The 25,209-nt window shown below is 35.8% G+C and overlaps 1 protein-coding gene across 3 annotated transcripts in view; it reads right to left on the bottom strand.

Annotated features, from left to right (window-relative positions):
- Arhgap5 (Rho GTPase activating protein 5) overlaps positions 1 to 25,209 on the bottom strand; it is a 68,513-nt gene that overhangs the window by 39,391 nt on the left and 3,913 nt on the right. For all 3 annotated transcript variants that reach the window (XM_060387488.1, XM_060387489.1, XM_060387486.1), the window contains exon 2: positions 13,488 to 17,373. In XM_060387488.1, the coding sequence (XP_060243471.1) occupies positions 13,488 to 17,207 (3,720 nt within the window). In that variant the 5' untranslated portion in view covers positions 17,208 to 17,373. The remainder of the gene's footprint in view (positions 1 to 13,487; positions 17,374 to 25,209) is intronic.

Here is a 25,209-nt window from a genome sequence, read left to right as displayed (position 1 = left end):
ACCTGAAATCTCTGTATCATGTCTTACAATGACATGAAACGTACAATTATCACAAATAAAATATTTAATAAAAAACAGCAATAATCCAAGTAAGAAGTAATAAAACCCCAACTAAGATTACAACAAGGGGGTAGAAGCAACACATTTTATAGCAGAATACAAGGCAGCTGAGAATGAATAGCAATGGTATGTAGCTCTGGTCCACAGCAGCCCTTTCCTAAAAACACATTCTTGCTCAATCAGGATGAGGACAGAGAAACAAAAGCTATGACCTAGGAGGAAAAACCTGCCTTTCTTACGGAACAGGTACAAACATGCCACATACACCTGCCCTCTTAGAACCTAACAGGAATTCCCTTAAAGACTGCATTCAGTTGTAGCAATGTTTCTCATTGGGCTGCATAATCCATACTTGTGAGAAATGATTTCTGAAAAAGCAGCAACCTTGTCTTATATTTATCATACGCTAGGGCAACACTCAAGGCCAGGGGTGACGGCCAGGCATTGTCACATGGTCCCTAAAGAGTAGAATTACACTGAGAACCACTGGTATAGGTTAGTGAAATAAGAACTAAGACCTCAAGTTTGGTAATGGCCACAGATAACATTCCGAGAAGTCTGAGAATTTTAACATAAAGAAGCCCGGCATCATGATAATCCCAGCACCCAGGAGGCAAAGGAAAGAAGATCACATGAACTCAGTTTGAACAACATAGGGAATCTCCATTTCAATAACAAGCAAACAAAGAGCGTGCATGAAACAAGATGAGAAATGCGAGTGTAGTGCATACAAAGATAAATGATAATCTTAACTGCCTTTAAAATGCTTACAATGAAAAGAAAAAGAAAGCATTTAGTTATAATATTAAAAACAAATACATGGCAAGAAAAATGTCTTACAATTCATCAGTGTAAGTCTCTGTGGAGTCTGGACTCTGAAAATTTATTTAATTCTATTTAAAAGTTTTTATATAAGTTCTGGGTACTGGCTGAGAGTCCAAATAGGCTTTGGAAAACAGGGATGTGTCATTTCTAAGAGAATTGGTGACTTTTAAGCTAACCATAAGTGAAATGAAGGAAGAGAAAATAACTGTAGACGGTTCTTGTAGACACAAGCTAGACAGTTTTTGGACTTAATTCAGAAAACTTCCTTCTATAAAATATTCTCTTCCTAAAAAAAAGAATTTCAACAACTATAAAACATCTGGTAGATTGTTTTATTAATAATATTGACAACCTAAATAATAAAATATAAATCGAGAGTGACATGAACGGGGTACTGCCATAAAATCCAGTTCTACAGTTCTACAAGTGTATGGGTAGATGTCTATCAGGGTTTTCCAAATAATTACATTCAAAAGAAATTAAGTTCTATATTATACATAGAATTTCATTCTTAAAACTACTGACATTCACTTTGATTCTCATCTTATCTATCAAATACCTTTTAATACTTGAATTAACTCCAATGTTTGCTAGTCAGTGTATTAGTAAATAATTTTTAAAACTTGAAAAAAGAAATTAAAAAAAAGATTTGAGTGTCTTCCTTCTCTCTCACATTTTATAACAAGAGTTCTTGAGCTGGGGTCCACAGGTCTTTAGAAAGTTAAGTAAAACTATGAAGACTCCAGTGAAAATTTATGTATGCACTGTTCCAGAAGAAACATTCAAATCTTTCTTCAGATTTTTAAAGGCTAAAAACAATTTCTAAAAGTTCAAAACAATTATTTTATACAAAGTATGAAAAGTGTTCCTTATATTTGTATAACACTAAGTAAGATCACTTTTTCATACCCATGTATTTTGTGCTAAGGACTGGAAATAGAAAAAAAATTACTTTATTAAAAAACAAAAACAAACAAACAAACAAAAAAAAAAAACCCTTTCCTTCTACTGAAGTCTGCTTTATTTTAAAATAAGGCCTTGCTATGCAGACAAAGCTGACCCAAGATCCTGCTTCAGCCTCTGGAATACAGAGATCTCATAGGTATATGCCACTACACCCAGCTTTGTTATTTTTTTAAGAGATAAATTAATTTCTGCTTACTTGAGGTACCCTCATATCAGCAGAGCCACCAAGAAATTAGAGCTATAAATCATAAAATGTATCTACTGCTTTCCCACAATTGAGCAAGATCATTTATAATAATCTAAAGTTAGTACATAAACCAGAAACACTATAAATTTACCCACCTTGCAAAAGTAATAACTGTCCATCTAATATATTAGGACACAGAAGTACCTCCTTGACACATATTCTTAATTATTAATCTGATGAGAATAAGCAATTTGTTTACCGGTCTCAGTAAAGTATAAATTAGAAATACTTTAAAATTATGTATTTCAATCTATATCTGAAAAAAATCAGTCAAATGTAGAATATAGAACAGAAAAGCTCAAGAAATGACAAATTGCAAAATATACATGTAAATAACTACATTATAATCTGAACTTATATAGTACCATAAATTAGTGTGACTACCACTGAAATGCTATTAAAGAAGCCAATCTTAAGACTGAATGTCGCTCATGTTGCCCAAGCTGTTCTCAAACTCGTAGGCTCAGGAGATCTTCCTGTCCCAGCCTCCCAAGTAGCTGGGGCTATAGGATCACACATGTCATCATATATATATATATATATATATATATATATATATATATATATATAAAAAACTTAATTTTATACAAAATTATAAACACCTAGCTAATGACACAAAAACAACAGATTACCCTATCAGTAAGAAAGTAACAGGATTATGGCCAACTGTTGAGCAGAGTGCATGGAATCTTATGTAACAAGTGGGAAATAGTAAGAGCTGGAGAGGAAGGGAACCCCACAAGGAGAGCAACAGAACCAGAAAATTTGAACACAGGGAACTTCCCAAAGACTCATACTCCAACTGAGGACTATTCATGGAGATAACCTAGAACCCCTGCACAGATGTAGCACATGACAGTTCAGTGTCCAAGTGGGTTCCATAGTAATGGGAAGAGGGACTGCCTCTGACATAATCTGATTGGCCAGTTCTTTGATCACCTCCCCCTGAGGGGGGAGCAGCCTTACCAGGCCACAGAAGATGACAGTGCAGGCGCTCCTGATGTGATCTGCTAAACTAAGATCAGAAGGAAGGAGAAAAGGACCTCCCCTATCAGTGGACTTGGGGAGGGGCATTCGTGAAGGGGGAGGGAGGCTGGGATTGGGAGGGGAGGAGGGAGGAGCTTATGGGGGGATACAAAGTGAATAAAGTGTAATTAATAAAAAAAAGAAAGAAAAAAGAAAGTAACAGGAATAATAACTAAGCCAGTGTTTTCTAGGAAAGACAAAGATACAGGAAAATTCAGACATTCTATTATACCTTGTTCAAAATATTAATTTAAAATTAACTTAGTTAATTAAAATTTTAATTTACTAGACTTAATTCCTTGAAAAACAGTAAAGGGATAAGTTAAACCTGAGTATTCAGTAAATACCTAATTTAATACAATAAATATCCTTTTTCAAAATATATTATAACTTTTGGATATATGCCTAGCAGTAGTATAGCTAGACCTTGAGGCAGTGGTATAGCTAGATCTTGAGGAATCAGTATTCCTAATTGTCTGAGAAAGTGCCAAATTGATTTCCAAAGTGGTTGTACCAGGTTACATTCCTACCAGCAATGGAGGAGGCTTCCCCTTTCTCCACATCCTCTCCAGTTTTGAGTTTTTGATCTTAGCCATTCTGATGGGTGTAAGGTGAAATCTCAGGGACTTTTTGATTTCCATTTCCCTGATGGCTAATGAGGTTGAGCATTTCTTTAAGTGTTTCTCTGCCATTCGATAATCCTCTGTTGAGGATTCTCTGTTTAGCTCTGTACCCCATTTTTTAATTGGATTACTTGATTTGTTGCTGTTTAACTTCTTGAATTCTTTATATATACTGGATATTAGTCCTCTGTCAGATATAGAGTTGGGGAAGATCCTCTCCCAATCTATTGGCAGTCATTTTGTCTCCCCCATGAACTGACTGTCTGCTCTTTGATCACCACCCCCTGAGGGGGGAGCAGCCTTACAAGGCCACAGAGGAAGACAATGCAGCCACTCCTGAAGAGACCTAATAGACTAGGATCAGAGGGAAGGGGAGGAGGATCTCCCCTATCAGTGGACTGGGGGAGGGGCACTGGTGGGAAAGAGAGGGGGAGGGGGAGATTGGGGAGGGAGAGGCAGCTACGGGGGGGATACAAAGTGAATAAACTAATTAATAAAAATGAATTTAAAAAATAAAAAAGAATCACAAAAAACAGATGGACTGGAAGGGATGAGGAAGGAGAATGCCCCAACTGGATAGTGTGGAGAAGGAACCACATATTGGAGGAAGAAGGACTCCCAATAATGGTGTGTAAAAGCCCAGATGAAGAACGTAAGCAAATACCATGGGATTGTTAATAGAAGGTAGACCAGATGAGGATGATTAAGGTGGATTGTATTGGGTGGGGGCTGGGAGATGGATGATGAGGTTATTGAGACTGTGTAAGTAAAATATCTGCCCAGCCCAAGGGAAATAAGGTAATTATAAAATCTAACAGGTGTCTATGTCTTATTATTTGTGACAGCAGGTTAGATAATACTGCTGTGATAATCTTAGGGCTAATAATAAACATTACACACACACACCCCCAAAAAAACATATTATAACTACTAAACAGATTACTATCACAAAACCAAGGCCACTCATTTACACTGAATTCAACTGATCATAGTACAATATATTGTTAGGCCAGAGACATGAATTGTAAATATGGCATCACTCTTTCTCATACATAGACATTGTAGTTGTCCTCCTTTAGAAATTACTCAGTGCTCTTGGGAGAAACACTCAGACAAAAATTCAGTAGTATATCTCTATTCCTCTGACTAGAGTGTTACTTGGATAAGAAAAAGAGACTAAAAATGATGTTAGTTGAAAGGTTGACGGAAAAAAACAAAACTGTCTTTTGTTCCAAAAAACAAGACACTTTCTCATTTTCCTAAACATACGTTCTACATAAAGGTAACTCTTACTATCCATTAAGAGTAGAAATCCAAAGTAATAACAGTTAAATAATTGATACCTTTTATCAACTGCTAATTTAAACAATAAATATTCCCCAAATAGGCTATTTTTTTTTTGGAAAAAAAAAAGAGAGAGAGAGAGAAAGAAACTTTCCAACAGCTTAAAAGTTTCATTAAGGAGACAGATATGCAGGGATGGTTCAATATACGGAAACCATCAATGTAATCCACCATATAAACAAACTGAAATAAGAAAAAAAAAACATGATAATCTCCTTAGATGATGAAAAAGCATTCAGTAAAATCCAACATTCTTTGGTGTTTAAAGTCCTCGAGAGATCATGGATAAAAGGCACTTACCTAAACATAGTAAAGGCAAGCCTATAGCCAACATCAAACTAAACTGAGAGAAACTTAAATCAATCCCAGTGCAATCAGGGACAAGGCAAGGCTGCCCACTCTCTCCCTCGCTCTTCAACATAGTTCTTGACGTCCTTGCTAGAGCAATAAGATAATTAAAGGAGACCAAGGGGATTCAATTCGGAAAGGATGAAGTCAAAGTATCACTGTTGCAGAAGGTATGATAGTATACATGAGTGACCCCAAAAATTCAACAAGAGAACTCCTTCAGCTGATAAACACTTTCAGCAAAGTGGCTGGATACAAAATTAACTCAAAAAAAAAAAATATCAGTAGCCTTCCTGTATACAAAAAACAAAAGGGCTGAGAAAGAAATTAGGGAAACAGCACCCTTTACAATAGCCACAAAGGACATAAAGTTCCTTGGTATAACTCTAACCAAGCAAGTCAAAGACTTGTATGAAAAAAATTTCCAGTCTCTGAAGAAAGAATCAGAAGATATCAGAAGATGGAAAGATCTCCCATGCACATCTTGGCAGGATTAATATAGTAAAAATGGCCATTTACCAAAAGCTACAGATTCAATGCAATTCCCATCAAATTACCAACACAATTCTTCACAGACCTTGAAAGAAACCTTCTCAACTTCATATGGAACAACAAGAAACCCAGAATTGCTAAAACAATTCTCTACAGTCAAAGATCTTCAGTCGGTATTTCCATCCCTGATCTCAAGCTGTACTACAGAGCAACAATACTAAAAACTGCATGGTACTGGCATAGAAACAGAATGGTGGATCAATGGAATCAAATAGAAGACTCAGAAACAAACCCACACACTTATGGACACCTGATTTTTTACCAAGACACACAATGGAAAAAAAAGACAGCATCTTCAACAGATGGTGCTGGTCTAACTGATTATCTACATGTAGAAAAATGCAAATAGATCCATACTTACCACCCCGCACAAAACTAAAGTCCAAGTGGATCAAAGACCTCAACATAAAACCAGACACTTAAATTGGTTAGAAGAAAAAGTGGGGAAGAGCCTAGAACTCATTGGTACAGGAGACAACTTTCTGAACAGAACACCAACAGCACAGGCTCTAAGAGCAACAATCAATAAATAAGACCTCATGAAATTGAAAAGCTTCTGTAAAGCAAAGGACACTATCCTCAGAACAAAATGACAGCCTATAAATTGGGAAAGGATCTTCACCAACCCTATATCTGACAGGGGGCTAGTATCCAGACTATATAAAGAACTCAAGAATTAAAAAGAAACAAATCAAGTAATCCAATTAAATGGATTACAGATTAAATGGGGTACAGAGCTAAACAGACAATTCTCAATAGAGGAACACTGAGGAATGGCAGAGAAACATTTAAAAGAAATGCTCAATGTCCTTAGTCAAAACAACCCAAGACTTAACCTTACACCCATCAGAATGGCTAAAGATCAAAACTCAAGTGACAACACATGCTGGAGAGGATGTGGAGAAAGGGGAACCCTCCTCCATTGCTAGTGGGAATGTAACCTCGTATAACCAACTTTGGAAATCAATCTAGCACTTTCTCAGACAATTAGGAATAGTGCTTCCTCAAGACCCAGCTATACCACTCCTAGGTGTATATCCAAAATATATTCAAGTACACAACAAAGACATTTGCTCAACCATATTCTAATTTTTTTGTAATAGCCAGAATCTGGAAACAACCAAAATGTTCCTCAATTGAGGAATAGATACAGAAATTGTTTTACATTTACAATATGGAACACTACTCAGCAATTAAAAACAAGGAAATCATGAAATCTGCAGGCAAATGGTGGGAACCAGAAAAGATCATCCCGAGTGATCATCCCAGAAGCAGAAAGACACACAGGGTATATATACTCACTTATAAGTGGATATTAGACATATAAGATAATCATACTAAAATCTATACACCTAATGAAGCTAAGCAAGGAGGACCCTGGGTAAGATGCTCAAACCTCATTCAGAAAGGCAAATGGGATAGACATCGAAAGAGGGTGAAAACAAGGAACAGGACAGGAGCCTACTACAGAGGGCTTCTGAAAGACTCTACCCAGCAGGGTATTAAACCAGATTCTGAGACCCCTAGCCAAACTTTGGGCAAAGTGCAGGGAATCTTAGGGAGAGAGAGAAAGACCTGGAAGGGACAGGAGCTCCACAAGGAGAACAACAAAACCAAGAAATCTGGGCCCAAGGGTCTTTTCTGAGACTAATACTCCAAACAAGGACCATGCATGGAGATAAGTCAGAACCCTTGCACAAATGTAGCCCATGGCAACTCAGTCTCCAAGTGGGTGTCCTAGTAAGGGGAACAGGGGCTGTCTGACACGAACTCACTTCCCCCCTGAGGGCGGGAGGCAGCCTTACCTGGCCACAGAGAAAGACAAAGAAGCCAATCCTGATGAGACCTGATAGGCTAGGATCAGATGAAGGGTAGGAAGACCTCCCCTATCAGTGGACTGGGGAAGGGGTATGGGAGGAGAAGAGGGAGAGCGGGATTGAGAGGGGATGAGGGAGGGGGCTACAGCTGGGATACAAAGTTAATAAATTGTAATAAATTAAAAAAAATAAAAATATAAGCTTTTAAAAGTTTCTTTAAATGAAGATCTGCATTAAGTCCAATCCCCAGCCCCACCAAAAACAAAACAAAACAAAAATCAAGCAATACATCCTTCAAGACCTTAATTTCTTCAGGTGTTAAGAGGTTAAAAGATAAACACTAAAAGCTGAAAGTATATTTATCCTACAATTTATATTGTATAAAATTGAAACATGTTTATTCATACAGCTCATTACCTTTATACCTAAAAAAGAAAATTTACAATTCAAGTGAAATGGAGGCTGCCATAACCAGGATGAGGTTCCAGAAATTAGCATGAATGCAGGTAGCATAGAGTGACAAGACTGGCAGCTCTTAGTCTACCTAATGTTCATCTAATCATGAGAGCACACTCTGAAAAGCTCATATTATAGGAACATGGGAGGGGTACGTACTATGTTAATGACCCATAACAGGTCACCATGGCCTTTGTTTCCTTTTTGTCCTCTGGGTGTCAAGTCATAGGTGGAATATGGCATACTTCCCTGCTCCTTGGTATCTTCCCTAAATAAACTACATGTTTTCCTTTAACTATCCATGTGTCTCCGTAAAATTCATTGTAAAGAGGCACAAGACTCTGGCACTCCAACTTCTGTCCTCTACACTGAGATTCACTCCAGTAACAGTAGTTTTTTATTAAAAAATTTAAACAATATTCTGATCATGTTTTCCTTCCTATTCCTTCTCACATTCTTACCTACCCAGTATCTTGTACCCTCTCTCAAGAACAAAACAACAAGAACAAACCCCCCCCAAAAAACAAAAAACCCTGAGAATCAAAATAAACAAAAAGCTCAAACAAGACAAAACAAGTAAAAATCATGAAGACTGTTTTGTGCTACTCCTAGCATGGGGCCTGCCCTTGAGTGTGTATGACATAGCTAGTGACACCTGTATCAATTTCAAATAGCTTCTTGATTAGAGGTGTGTCTACTTCTCTCACCTTATCTGGCTTGAACCTGTGCAGGTCAAATAGTACTTAATTTAAAAGGTATTTTATTTAATAAAGCCTGTTAAGGTTCTAACAGAATGTATTTCTACACCAATGGTTTACTATATTCTAAAGCATGTACTTTTCCAAGTTAAAGTTCTCAATCTGTTCCTAAATTCTTCCCATGAATACAATTTTATTGAGCATTCCCTCCCCATGTACTACTATAATACTTCTTCTCCTCTAACTTGTTTATGTAGTAACTACAGATATTGAATTTTTAATATTAAGCCATCTTCTGTATGTAGTATAAACCGAAACAGGCTAAGATTTTCCTTTTATATACTATTGAAGGTTTTTTTGGTCACTAACAGATCCTGAATCTCTCATCTGAAAGCCAGACAGGCAGGTGAGGCATGCCTTCAATCTTAATTACTGGGAGGTAAAGGTCGGAGGATCAGAGAGTTCAGGAATAGCCTTTGTTAACAAGACCCTGTCTGGCAAAGGCTCCTGGGAGTGTACGGTGGATAGGGGGGTGACCCTAGCCTGAGACTCCTGGCAGCAGCGGGGAATATGGAGCCTGAGGTCACCACCTCTTGTTGCCAGGTGGAACTTCTAGTGGAAGCAGCAGGGACACTAACCCACAAAACCTTCAACCCAAAATGTGTCTTGCCTTCAAAAAGTTTAGGGATAAAAATAAAGCAGAGATTGAGGAAATGGCAGCCTAATGACTTGGCCCAACTTGTAATCCAAACCCACCCCATTGGAATGATACTCTGTTATGCTTACAGACAGGAGCTTGAAACCAAGAATGTTTAATATCTCACTCTTTCCCTCATTTTGTAATATCTACATGGGTAAAAGTTATCTTGAAAATGAGACTCAAAGCTATACCAAATTCATTTATGTTTTACATACACCTTTTATGTGAAGTAGTCCAAAGGTAATTTTGTAATCTGATGGCACATAGGCTCTGCTTAGCTCCAAACTTTGTAGCTTAGCTACAAAAATCGTTATAAATGTAATGTTAATATTTCAGCACCTAATAATTAGGATAATTTCTGTATCATCTTTAACTTTATGCAGGCAGTTTGACGTTTCTGCCTAATTGAAAATTTTTCTCCACCTAATTTTCTTCCTTTCAATATACCTAAAATAAAAACTTTTTTTACAGATTTACTTTTCTTCAAGTTTTGTGAATGGCACTCTATAGTAATCCTTTTCCACTATGTTCAATTGAAAAGTGTTTATTTGTACTACAGTATCCCTCTCCAACAAATTTAATGTATTTGAGATACTGTTCTAAATAAATGTTCCTTTTTCTTCACAGCAGTGCTAAGTCTGATATCTGTTTTCCTAGATGGACATGCAGAAGTTGAATAGCAAACAGCTGAGCTTGGACTGAAACTAGATCTAGGTCTACAGAATACCACACTGAAAGTATCTGTTCTTGCCTGACATTGACTAACTGTATTTATCTTGAAAACCAGTCTAGAACCACTTCAATAAAACAATTTCTTCAATATTTTTAAGAGTCCGAATATACAAACCATAGCGTAATAAAGAAATGTTATATGAAATTCTAACACATTTCTGAAAAGAACTTTGAAGGATGGCTGAAAATGTGAGCAGACAGAAGGAGTATGACTTAAAATTAAATTCAATACTGGTGCAAGTGAAAACCTGACATTGAATAGAGATAATTAGCAAATAACTAAAATTAAAGGCAAAGTATCCTATCTGATGCATCTAGATGCTAGTGATTATAAACAACTATTGTTATATACACTTAATTAAAACAAAAGAAGGAAAATCCAATACCATCTTAATTATGACATGCTTTTAACTCTTGAACACATTCAGATTTGAGAAAAAAAAAAAAGGATTTACAATCAAAGAGATAATTGGAGAGTTAAAACACTACATAAGTGAATGAAACTTAAAAAGTAGTAACATTCAATCCAAGTAGTTGTATAATTAATTATTCAGTTAGTATGAAAAACCATGTTAAAAATTCTACAAAATATATTTGGTATATTCTTACCCTGTGCTCAGAAGTGAGGATATAACCACAAGAACGGAAGAGATAATACTAAATCACTAAAATATAGGCCTTTTGTATCTGGTGATTACAAACATATCCTTAAGAATATACCTAGAACAAACTTTCATGCAAAATGACTCGTTTACTGTGCTAACATAAAGATAGCAAAATTAAAACCTTGGAAAACTAACCAGACCATTTTAACCAATTTCCTACACGGAAAACAAAAACAAAAAACTGAAATTACTGTTATTAGAGAAAATTGTATATAGGGAATATTAGATGAAGTACTTAATAGCAAAGATTCCAGTACCTTCAACTTAACCTTCAAACACTTAAAAGCAAACAAACATACCCACACTTCATGCATACATGTAAACAACCAGGAAATCTGATGAAGGGTGTACAGGAACTTTTCACTATTTATGCAACTACTATTTAAGTTGAAATTATACTGGAGGATGGAGAGTGGGACCAGTTAGTAAAGTGCCTGTTGCATAAGCACAGAGATTTGAATTTGGATCAACACCCACATAAAAGCTGGCCACAACAGTGAGCATCTATTATTCCAGTGTTAGCAGGGCAGGCAGGCAGATCTCTGAAGCTCACTGGCAGACCAGCCTAGCCAATTGGTGAGCACAAGGTTCAGTTGAGAGATTGTGTCTCAAAAAGTAGAGAGTGAGACAAGAAACTAAACATTGACTTCTGTCTTCCACAAGCAAGTGTATTCATTCATCTCTCTCTCTCTCTCTAAAAAAATAGCAAAACCATTAAGATTGGTGAACCAAAACAAAAAATAACAGCACATAAATAAAGGCAATTCTGAAGTGGAAAGACTATAGATCAACAGTTCTCAACCTATGGGTGATCCCTTTGGGGGTCAAATGACCCTTTTACAGAGCCGCGTATCAGATATCCTACATATCAGATATTTACATTACGATTCAAAACAGTAGCAAAATTACAGTTATGAAGTAGCAACAAAATAATTTTATGGTTAGGGGTAAGCACAACATTAGGAACTATATTAAAGAGTTGCAGCATAAGGAAGGTTGAAAATCATTGTTATTGATGCCTGACATTTATGAAAGTTTGAATATTAAAACTGAATATTCCTTATTTAAAACGCTTGGAACTGAAAGAGTATTTCATATCTTCAATTTTTTTCTCATTTTGTGATGTCTGCATATATAAAATGAGTTATCTTAAGGCTGATATTCAAGGCTGATATCCACTTATGTTTGACATGTCTTATAAACAGTCTAAATGTGATTTTTTAAATTATTTCTAGTTTTCATTGTTACATATTAGGTATAGTCAGATATAAAATTTTTCCATGGGAAGGATCATGTTGAGACCCAAAGGGTTCGGGTTTTGGGGCATTTTAATTTTGATTTTCAGATTAAAGATGCTCAATTGGTCTATGCAAATTAGCAGAAAATAAGGTTTGGTAGTAATAAAAGTTATTAAGATATGGTTGGGTGTGGAGGTATACTCCAATAATTTCAAGAAGCTGAAGCAGGAGCACTGCAAGTTCAAAGCCAGCCTTGAGTACACAGTTCAAGGTTGACGTAAGGGACATAAGATCCTGTCTAAAAAAACAAAACCTAAATTTAAAAAAACCAAAACCAAACAACCAAACAAACAAAAAGACACCCCAGAATTACAGACAGGACTAATGACAAAAGGCTGTACATGTAAGACGCCAGAGGTATTTCCTGTTAGTATCATGTGTCATGAGATCATAAAAGTATTATATGTTACATGTCTAGGCTAGATGAAAAAAGTTTAAATGTTTCATCTACAAAACAAAGAAAATAAATGTTACAGTGTAAACTTTAAAAAACGTCTACCCAAATTATAATGGGCAGTTTACTATACACTGAAAAAACTAGCCAGCACAATCACTTAAAATATCCTTATCTTTAACTGGGTCTGACAAACAGCAATCAGCTGTAGAAATTTCACATTAGTAATTTATTAAGACCATGAATTTAACTGATGCAATGTTTAATACACTGGAATAAAAGTATATTGAATACTATCTTAACCACCATAAAATCCTTGTTTTGAACAAATGCTATGTGAAATCAAATCAGTAATAGAAGTTCCTGAAATACTGTAAAAAGGATATAAAGCATTAAATACAACTTCAATACAAATGTGATACAAATTAAGGGTCTAATGTTTCATACCATTAGATGAATTCAGTTACTGAAAATGTAAAAGATAAACATCCACCCATAATTTTCATGCTGATGAATATGAACTCAAAAACTTCTATTCCAAATAAAGCATAAAGAAATAAAATGTATTAAAACAAAAACAAATCTTCCCCTACAAAATTTTTAGAACTTTAAAAATCAGAGATACCAAATTTACACAGCAGTCTTAAGTTCTTATCAATTCAAACTCATCTTAAATATATTTATTTTTTCATTTTAAGGAGAAAGTGAGCATTTTATAACTATAAATTAAACTTACCTTTTTATCTTCCTTTACTTTGTGGGTTTTCTTTTTCATCTTCTTTTCATCTACCTCCTGGTCAGATGTGATTGCAGGATTATCAATACCACCTTTCCAAGTTTCAACAGGAGAAAGTAGTGGATCTTCCTCACTTCCACGATGTCTTCCTTTTCGTTTTGTTTTAGAAGTAGTGAAAGCCTCATCATCACTTGCATCTGAGTGTGTTCTTCTATAGTATGACTTGGCTTTACTAAACAAAGTTTTAGATTTATATTTATATTTTGAAGGCCTACGTTCCCCGTGACCTTTTGAGGTTCTATCAGAAAACCCATTTTCTTCATCTCCTTGAGTGTTATTTACAAACGAGTTTTGAATTTTAATAATTCGATTCTGACTATCATCTGGGACAACATAAATCTCATCAGAATAGCCCTTCTGTTTGAAAATTGTGTCAAGGGGTTCCGCATAGTTATCTGAAGAGTCCATATCTTCAGGATGTGCCAAAGGTACCCTGGAAGTCTGTTTTCTTGGATTTTTACCAATTCCAGCTTCAATTGTTTTTAAAAGGTTTGGATCCAGTTTTTTCACATTTGTTTTAGGGACAACTGGTTTAGGTTTAATAGGTGGAGGCACTTTATGGTTACGTTCATGATCATGACAATTTGGGGTGCTATGGACAGGATACTCATTTCCTTCTAAATCTAACCTGTATCTGGAACGGTCACTAGGTGTTGGAAGCAACTGTACATCATCCCCAATTGGACTATAAGGAGGTGGTGCTTCTGTGTCATCATCTGAATCAGGGTAGCTATTGTAAGGAAAACAGTCTCTTGGAGATGGCAGAAAAACATCTTCACTTTGATGGGTTGATTCCCTTGTGTTATCAGACAAATAAGAATTTTCTATCATATTTTTTTTCTCTAGAACATCACTGAAAAACAGAGTAAAGACCTCAGTTTGCCGATGATACTGAGATAAAGAGTACAATGCTGTAAATTTAGCGGTTATCTCAGTTGCGATGTGTTCTCCTTCAGTCATTAACTCCTTGATAGCCTCATTTTCAAAAAAATCTGCTTGACTGTCAGTAACTGCCACAAGCTGTACAGGAATGGTATCTTGAACTTCTGACAGAAATGCACGAAGCATTCCCATTGATGCTTTCCGTTTTGCAGAATAAACTAATATATACCCATGAACCAGTTCATCTTTTCTTACTCCAATTGAGGAGTGGTATGACAATATTGTAATCTGTATTCGCCTTCTTTTTTCACCAATAATTTTGTCAAGCATTAAGGAATTATTCTGTCCAGCCTGAGCAGCACTGCAATACTGAGAATCAAGGAAAGGTGAAAGAATGAGATCCACACTAAATGGATCACCACACATGGCACACATGACAATTCTCAAGTCAGCTTCTGACACATCCTTATTGATAGGAACTGGGCTCACCACATCTAAATTGTGTTTGACCGATTCCAATACTCCTCTCAGAGCTTGCTTTATTTGTGATTCATTAAATTTACGAGGATATGTACCAGTAGGTACATCTACAAAAGGACACTGCAATTTGTTGGCCAACTGCTGTCCTTGGTGCCTGAGAATTGGTAGATTTTTACTAATGGAATCCCTCTGATTAGCAAGAATTAATGTAAATGGAAGATTAGCCATATATTTATCTTTTCTGATCTGAGAAGCTTCAGTTCTTATTTTTCCAATAAATTCCCCAATAAAACTCAGTGATTCGATGGAATTAAATACACAGAAGCACCCATGTGGCTTGAAGGCTGCAGTCCATAACTGACTCAAAATGTAAGGCGATTTGGCATCAACAGGCCGAAGATCAAGTTCATAAATTTTTCCATCTAAGGCATACTCATCATCAGTGGATTGAGTCCTTATCTCATTTGCTAGCTCCTGGGCAAGGCCATCTTTCCCTAAAATGAAAAGATTAACTTTGTCTATATTTGTACTATCATGATACAAGCGTAAGCGTCCATGATCCAACTGTAATAGACTACTGGCAAGTAAGTGTTCCACTTTAATGTCTGTACAATACTGGCCACTGAGGCATGTTTCTTTAGTGGGATGATAAACAAATCCTATATGCTTAAGTAGAAGAGATTCCCTATCAGGTGCAAGTTTCTGTAAAGCTTTGTACCTAGGTTCTTCACTTAGAACTGTATGAATTTCACTCATTTTATCTGAACTTGGTGTTGCATTAAGATCTAAATCATAAAAAAGTTCAGAATGCTCAAAAAGCATTTCTTGAAACTCTTCTTTGGCTTTTTCAACTATCTCTCGCTGATGCCTACCATATACTTCTCTGCTATCAGCCTCAGTGATGTACTTGAATGCTTCATCCTCCATGACAAAACACATAACTTCTTCCCACGGTTGCCCAGGTGAAATGAACTGGATTTTTTCTAAAGTCTTCTTGAATTTCTCCTTCATTTCTATTCTTCTCTTCTCTGAAATCAGATGTTGTACATGGTTCTGATAGACCTTTTCTGCTTCTAAAGTGCTCAGGAGGTCGAATGGGATCCGTCTATCATTAACTTTGTCTATATGGTCAGTTTCATCCCAAGGTGTTTTTTCTAGCACCACAAAGCATAACTGGAAATCTGCTCTCTTTTCCATTAACTTCAAAGCTTCCAACCAATTCAAATCTTCAATCTCTTCTAAATCTGGCAAGAGAGTATTAAAAGCCCTTGGTAAGGTACTTATATATTCTTCTCTCCTTTTTCTTATATGTTCCTGTTTGAGTTGCTCTATGTGTTTTGAGAATGTATTTCTGGCCTTTCTTGTTCCCTCTAAGTTGATATATTCTTCATAATCAGGATGATTTTTTAATTTATTACTAACAGTTTTCCAAGTTGCATGATAATCTCTCACAGTCTGTACAAGTTTTTCAAACTTATCTGTTGCTGTGACAACAAGTTGTCTCTGTGTTTTATATGCATCCAGATAGGGAATAATTTTAGGTTTGCCACGAGTTTTATCCAACATTTGTACCAATGCAGTGAAACATGTCTCAATGTTGACATTAAATCGTGCTGATGTTTCCACTACAAGAAGGTTCTTTTTGTTTGAAGCAAATGCTTGAACTTCTCTAAGGTAGTGATCCACACATTCATCACATTTAGTTGCTGCTATTATCACAGGCTTTTTGGATTTTGATAGCTGGACAAAAAGGTTATTCACAAATTTAAGTTGATCATCAAATTTCCTATTACATCCTTGACTCACATCAATACACAATAAAAAGCCATCTACATTGAGTTTCCCTTCAGGCATTTGCTTCTGTTCAAAGTCTTGTTCCAAGCCTAGCTGATCGGTGCAAATGTACATTAGTTTTTCTGCTGACTGTAACTTAGAGGCAGCCGCACGTTTTATATATGGTTGCAAATTTGTACTTCGATGAGGCAAGAAAGTCTGGTCATCAATGAACTCCGTTTGTTCAATGACATGAATTTTGCATTCTACTCCATCTTCACCATTTTGTGTTATGTCACCCCAGTATAAAAAGTGATCATTGTTTACTACTCGGCCTCCAAAGTCAATGGTGCTAAGCACAGAAGTATGCTCTGGATAATATTCATCTGCTTTTGAGCGTACAAACCTATTGCACAAACAAGATTTTCCAACTCCACAGTTACCTTTGTCTTTTTCAGTCCCAGAGAGTCCAACTACACTGACAGTATAGGATGGGGGACGAGGCTCTTTGTTTTTTGCCATCATAACTTTTTTCTCATGTCTCTACATTCATAAAGGTAACCATATATACTTTTCATTCTGAAAATAAAACCATCTCAAAATACAGATCCTGAATTTCAGAATTATATTTGGTTCTTTGTAGTTCCCTCATCGCTGAAGAAAGATCTTCAAGATCATGTGGATCATCTTCCTAGAAAGAGGGGGGAAAAAAAGAGGAAAATCTTAGATGAGTTATGCATGTTGAAAACACACAAAGTAGAAATGTCGTAACACAGTATTACATAATCCAGTAATTCTAATAATGTTGTATACATGTAAAGAAACCACATAGACAATTTATAATTTACTTTTAAAAGTACATATATTTTATAATTTACATTTTATAAATACATATGGCCTCAAATGTTAAGGTAAATCTAATTAAACATATAGATCTAATGGCTCACAAGCTTTAAAATGAATTCCCTAAAGCCTCTAGTACTCAAACATGAGTTCTACTTCTAATTACTCCTTCCTACGGATAATCTTTCCACTCCTTTAATTTTCCTGCCTTCAGTAAGACTATGTTAAAAGTAAAATGTGTTCCTTTATTAACTGCCTTACAACTTTTACTCAATTTTGTTTTTTACTTTGTCAAAGATAGAATCAAGGGCCCTAGCATGCTCCAAGCAAGTACTCTAAAACAGCTTTACCTTCAGCCTTGTGATGTAAAAAGTATAAAATAATTGGCTTTAGGTAATAGAATTCCTCAAAATGTTATTTCCCCAGGATTTTTGAATTTTAGGTTTTTTTCTTTTCAGTAAGTTTCAACACTCCTGTGAAATCTATTAGATTTTTTACACTCCTCCTAAAATTGAAAGAGCAGAGGAGAAAGGAGAGAAAAAAGGGGGAAGGAGATAATGTAGAAAACTTTCAACTAAACCCTAATCTCTACCAAAATGTGCATACTTTTAGTACTATATCTCATATATTCTTATCCGAATACAATTTAACTAATAAATGTAACTGAGAGTTTAAGACTTGGGACTAGGGAATGAAGCTTAGCAGTAGACAGCTTATGTAATATTTATGGGCCCTTGGTTTTGATGCCCAAAGAAAGCAGACTCCTTTCTGTTCTCTTATAGCTACTCCAAAACAATGGCAATATATAAAAGTAAAGGGCGATGATATTAAGTGAAAATGAGTATATCTGAGTTTTATATATGCCATCACTCCATCATTGGTCACTGAGAAGTGAAAAGCTTTTTATGTAAAAGATAAATAAAACTCTTATATTGAAGCTGAATCAATTGGAGCTTAATTCTAAAGTTTTTACACACCCTAATTAATTTGACAGTGGCGATTTCTGAATCATGAATATTAAAATTTGTATTAAAAGTAAGAAAGTTCCCCACAACTTTTATGGTTTTTATACCAATTATCAGTAATTTGCCAATTACACACAGTGAGAAATGCTCAAGTCCATCCTTCTAGAAGAGCTGTCAGTTAAGTACTTTGAAGTTAGCTCTGGAGCTTACAGCATGAATCACCATACAGTGATTTTTAAATTATGGCGGAAATTTTCACCTAGAAATGGGAAATTAGGCAAACAGCTCTCCTTTTCTCAACTCTCATCTGGGTCTTCCTTATTTCAAGTTTAACACAGAAATCTCAGTTTGAAAAAGGCTAGTCTAGAAAATAAAATTATATTATATATGAATTCCATTCATCTCTAATAACCAGAATAAAACTATCTTCCATTAATTAAGAGTAATTTTGATATTTTTAAGGGTGAAGAACAAAAATCTCTAAATGATCAGAACACTGCTTTTCTACAATGTATGTGTTGTTTAAATTTAATTTGAAATTTTCTTTCAAATATAATCAGTAGTGGACTGTTACTGGGTCAATATCATATAGACCTTATTTCCTATGAAAATGCATTTTCATATATAATAACTTATTCTCATAACATTTAGTCAATATATTTTCACTTAGAGGGAAGGCAAGAAAAAAGTATTCATGGCCTGCATGAAATTAAATGCTTTGGATCCGTTTTTACAGACTTAATCATGGCACTGCTGTTAATAGTTCGCAGTGAGGGTTATCAAATTCTTTTAAGCTTAGAGATTTAGGGCTCATGTCAAGAAAGTTTTGTCAAGAGTGTCAATTATCTTTACAGAAATGAATTATAATACGTATAATTGTGTGAAACTCTCCTATACCTCTTTTTTAAAATGAAGCCATTTCTGAGAACTAAGTTTCAAGAAACTAGGTTTCCAAGAACTAAAAATTTACTAGCCATTCATATACTGCATTCTCTTTTAAAGTAAGGTTTAACAACATGAAGTGGCTGTCAACAAATTAAAAGCTACACAAGAAATCTAGAAAAATAAGTTCTCAGGAATACACAAATTAACTTAAAATATTTTTAGAGACTAGAATGCTATTAACTGGAGCCTGGATGAAGTATGAGGGGAGAGAACAATGAAGAAAGGATGGTTAATAAGTGTTGAGGTGCAGCTGGATAGTAGAGTAACTTCTAATATTCTACACCACAGAAGACTAATCAGAATTGAGAACAATTAAGTATTTTAAAAGAACTAGTAGAGAGGTGTGATGGCTAATATTGGTTGTCTACTTGACATAACTGGAAAAAAGGAACTTAATTTAAGAAATTGCCTCCATAAGGCTGGTTTGTCTGTGGGACACTTTGTTAAATGACATAGGAGAGCCTTACTTACTGTGGGTGGTGCAACAGTGGTATGGGCTGTATAACATGGCTCAGCAAGCCAGGGTAAAGCCACTATGGCACTTTCCTTCACGGTTCCCTCAATGGTGGCCTGTAACCTGTTCACCAAATAAGCCCTTTCTTCTTCAAGTTTGTTTTGGTCAATGCTTTATCACAGTAACAAAAAAGCAAACCTCAGCAGAATGGTACCAGGAAAGTGGGGTATTGTTGTAATGAACCTGACCTTGCTGTTTTTGGGGGGAGGATTGTGACACATCTGGGAGCTTTTTGTTAGAAAGGCCACTGAGTGCTCAGAACTTAATGAACTGTTGTTGAGGTTGGAAGATATATGGATAGAAATGCAAGTGAAAAGCCTGGCTTGTGACTTTTCAGAGGACTTAGTTTCAAGACTTAGACTTGAGTCTCTCAAAGACTCTATTCCTGTAACATTTTAATTAAGAATGTATGTAAATAAAGCCTTTGCTTTACTGAGACAATCAATGTTGGTTAACTGGTGCTGAAAAATTAGCTAAGACTAGTAAGAGACCAGCATCATTTAGGTGAAATCAGAAAGTAAGTAGTTCCTCAGGGACAACACATAGCTGTGGGTGAGGGGTGGCGGCTGAATCAAGCTAAAAGCAAAACTTGGCAATACGTAAGACTCTCATATGGTACTGGTTATGAAGGCATGAAGAGGTCACAGAAATCAGCTGCGGCTTGGCACTGTATGGCAAGGCCAAAGATCCCCTGAAGAGAGGCCAGAAGAAGGTGTTGGTAACTGAGCCCATCAAAGGTCATTGGCGAAGGTATAGCCTGTTACAGTGGAGACCCAAGCTTACTGGAAATGCCAGGACCATGGGATGACTACCAAGGACAGTGGACTTGGCCTGAGACTTGGAGATAAGCTGCATGGGCTGTGAATGGTAGAACTCAAGTTGTGGGGTTATTCAAACCCTTTGTAGCCCAGAAGATCATGAGTGAGTCCCAGATGTTAAGACACTGAGGTTTTTTGGAGTTTGGTTTTGCTTTTTTATGTGATTATAACTGTGCCCAAGTTCTTTCCTCTTTAAATAAGAAACTATATCATTTATTTTGGATTTTAGAGGAACCCACAGATAAGAGACTTTGAATTTTTAAAGAGGACCTGGACTTGCAAGTGTTAAAATTTTTTTAAAGATTTATTTATTAGTTATATACTACTCTGTACTGCATGTATGCATACACAACAGTAGAGGGTACCAGATCTCATTATAGATGGTTGTGAGCCACCATGCGGTTGCTGAGAACTGAACTCAGCACCTTTGAAAGAGCAGATAGTGCTCTTAATCACTGAGCCATCTCTCCAGCCCCAAAGTGTTGAAAATTTTAAAGACTGAGACTTTATAATATCACAATATAAAACACAGTCCAACTTTTAAAAGTCTCAGTCTTTAAAAATTTCAAAGTGTTAAAATTCTGCTGGGGAGCAAAGAAAGGAAAGGTCATGGGTTTCACAGTAATGTGTTTGTGTGTGAAGTTGACAAGGGGTAAACTTGTGATGGCCAATCATGGTTGTTTCCCTGACATGACTAAGAACCTCAACTGAGGAACTGCCTCCACTAGACTGGTCAGTGAGCATAAAGGCAGCTGAGCAAGGCAGGGGAAATAAGCCTCTAAGTTTTCCTTCACGGTTCTTGCCTCTGCTCCTCTTGAATTTCTGCCCTGACTTCCTCAATGATGGACTGCAACTGGGATCATAGTATCAAAAAGCAAACTAATACAAAAGATTCTGACAGACTTCAATACAAAAAAAAAGCATAACTGGTAGAGCTATGCCAATTACCCTGACCCAATCATTTATCGTATGTACTAAAATGTCACACTGTAATTCACATACACATAATTACTATCAATTAAGACACATTATAAAAAAATCATAAACATTAATCTTTAAGTAAAACTTTTGTCTTTTTTCATAAAAGTAGAATTTTCAAAATATTTATGCCTTTACATTGTTTTGTTTTGCCCTAATGGCACCTTGGAAATACACATATAATTTACCAATTTCTGGTACCTTTACTACTATAATCCAGATTCTATTCACCATTATGTTTGATAAATGATTCTAATACCATATCCTCACATAATTCCCGTTTTCTTTCTCTGGTCTAACGATATCAGAGCAGCCAGGTTCTTGTTAAAATACAGAGCAGAGCTTCTCATTCTTCTGTTCAAAACTTTCCAGTACTTTTAAAAGGAAAAGACAAGTCCTTAATGTCCTACTACTACACTATCTACCAATTTCAGAATTCTCACACATCTCTGAACTGCGCTAATAACACTGTCCCAAATTCTCCTTCTGTTTCAGTCACACATCATGCTTAACACTTTCCTGCCCCTGCACTTTTCCCAATATTTCCAAAACTACCATCTAACATATTATGTCATTAATTCTACCTTCTCCCATTTCATTCCAGATTGAATTTAAGAGTCAAAAGGGAACAAATCTATGTTCACTGCATTAGTCTGACCCACAAGACTAAGAGTACTTCACACAACAGATTTACACAGATGAAAACTTTTCCAAAAATGAAGGTATTTGAATCAAAGTAGATTATGATACATAATTAATGTATTTGGTCAGAATAAGCATGTATTTTATTTATAATTTTTAAAATTAATTTTTAAAAGAGATAGACATATGGACTATAAAGATGGCTCAGTAGAACCAAATGTGGTGGCACACACCTTTAGTCTCAGCACTCAGGGAGGCAGAGGTAGAGGATGTGGGTTTGAGGCCAGCTTGGTCTACAAAGTGAGTCCAGGACAGCAAAGGCTACAAACAAACTGTCCCAGCAGTTAAGAATACTTGTGCTGCTCTTGTAGAGGTCCTGCACTCCACTCCCAGTACCCATATGGCAGCTTACAACCATTTAATCACTCCTCTTCTGGCCTCTGTAGACAGTGCACATACATGATGCACATACATTAATGCAGGCAAAGCACTCAGGCACATAAAATAAAATAAAAAAATTTAAGTTAAGAAATACAGTCCTAAACATAGCTGACTTTAAGTATCATCTGTCTTTTTTTTTTGTAAGTCACAGCATTTATTATATGAAATTACATTTCTAAGACCCGATTATACAGAAATAACTCTGTAATTATTTGCTCAATCTTAAATAACCCTATGTAGTAAGTTTTGGGGCAGCCTAGACAAAAAGTAAGAGCTTGACTTATTAAGTCTAAAAAAGAAACAAGCATGATGATTTGTGCCTGTTAATGACAACATAATCACAGAAGGCAAGAGAATCAGAAATTCAAGGTCATCCTTGGATAAATACCAACTTTAAAACCATCTTGGAATACATGAGATTTGTCTTAAAAACAAACAAAAACTCCATACCATCACCAATACTCACCCCCCCACCTTTATAATACCAAAACTAAGGAGATAAACACAACATGATATATGTCTTAAGAGTTGGAAAACGCAGTATGAATTCAAATAAATGAAAGATAAGTTACAAGTTTTAATAGGTTAAGGTTTGGAAAACTTTTTTTTTCTATAATGGGTTGGGGAAATAAGGTTTTGCACACTGTCTAGTGTTTGTCATTATTACTTGACTTGAGAATAAAATGATCTTGTTATTATAATAAAACTTCATTTAGACAGATATTTGAATTTCATATTGTTTTCATGTATTTTAAAATATTATTCTGACAATGCTATTTCAGAATTAAAGAGAAATAAATAGGCCAGATTTAATCCAAAGGCCATAGTTTACAAACCTTAGATAAACTTTTAAAAATGTTTATGTGTTTAAATATTTGGCTTGCGTGTATGTTTGCGCATGTGTGCCTGGTACCTGTGGAAGCCATGCGTGGTGGGTATCAAACCCAGGTCCTCTGCAAGTAGTAGCTCTTAACCACTGTGCCATTTCTCCAGCCCTGAGATGAATTTTTTGTGAATAAAAAAATATTTGAATAAATATTTGGGATTGTTTGGGTTTCAAAGAGAAGTTATTCCAGCAGTGAGAGCAATGCGGAGTGAACTGAGCACAGCAACCACACTGGAAAGTAGAGAAATATGGCGAGGTACAAAGTATGCTGGAAACAGATCTTGTAAGAGAGCAAACAGGAGTTCAACCTTGTAAAAGGAAGCAGAAGAGTCTAAAAGTAGAATACAAGAATGAATTTGATGGGATACAAAGCCTGCAAAAATGGACAACTACTGTATGCTTATGCACCCAAACTGAAAAGAACAGTGCCAGTCAGAGAACTTAGTGACTGGCACTAGACTGATGAAATAAACGAGTTAGTGTTTCTCAATGAAAAGTTAATCAGTCTTAGCAACAGATGGTGCTATCACCTGAGTTTCAGGTGTTATCTCCAAAGACATGAAATTTGGTAATGAAATGAGGTAAGGTCAAGATGAGCAACAAGAACATAAGGTTCAGAAAAATTTCAGGATCATTGGGTATTCCTAGAAATATCTGAAGAATCCCATATATATATACCAGTTACCGAAACAGTCAAGAGTCAAAAAGAAGTGTTACTTTGGCTTTGAAAAGATAAACAGAAATAAGCACAGATTTCTTTTTTTTTTTTTTCTATCAGTAAAATGGCATACTCAACAAGAAGAAAATGAACAAAGTACACCAAAAACCAGAAACTAGGAACTGTGGTCCATCTCTCCAGGGCTGTTTGATGTCAAATACAGAGAGAACTTTTGCGTTTGTGTTTTCTCGTATTTCAACTTACTCATAAAGTACAAACTGATGTTCTTATACTTTTGACCTTGTGTTTTCTTTTCACTTGGCAATCTGGATTACACTTCCCACATACTCTTGGTCCATAGACATTCCTACTTCAATATCTTCTTTTCTTCCTTATTTTCCTAATTTACATTACTTTTAGGTAGTACCTCTTTTATACAAAATTTCTTCAATCCACATTACATGTATTTTTTGTTTGTTTTACTTATTTAATGTGTACGGGTACTCTGCCTGCATGTATGTCTATGTACTGCTTGAAAGGAATGCCCATGGAGGCCAGAAAAAGTCAGCAGGTTCCCCTGGAACTGCAGTTACAGACAGTTATTAGCTACCATATGGGTGCTTGGACTAGACAGAACCTGGATTCTCCAGAAGCGTAGTTGGTGTTCTTACTGCTGAGCCCAATACCCAGCCATTTATAGCAAATTTTACATCAGTAATGCACTTTAGCCAAATTCATCTGTTCTGTATGGGACTCAGATTTAGCTTTTTATATTGTTTCATATCTTAAACTTCCTTTTAAAACTGTAAGCTCTGGGATTGAAAACATGGCTCAGCA

The sequence above is a fragment of the Meriones unguiculatus genome, chromosome 7 (genome assembly GCF_030254825.1).
Source record: "Meriones unguiculatus strain TT.TT164.6M chromosome 7, Bangor_MerUng_6.1, whole genome shotgun sequence".
NCBI classification, from domain to species: domain Eukaryota; kingdom Metazoa; phylum Chordata; class Mammalia; order Rodentia; family Muridae; genus Meriones; species Meriones unguiculatus.
Note: the sequence above shows the minus strand (reverse complement) of the source record. Positions and strands in the feature narration are given on the sequence as shown.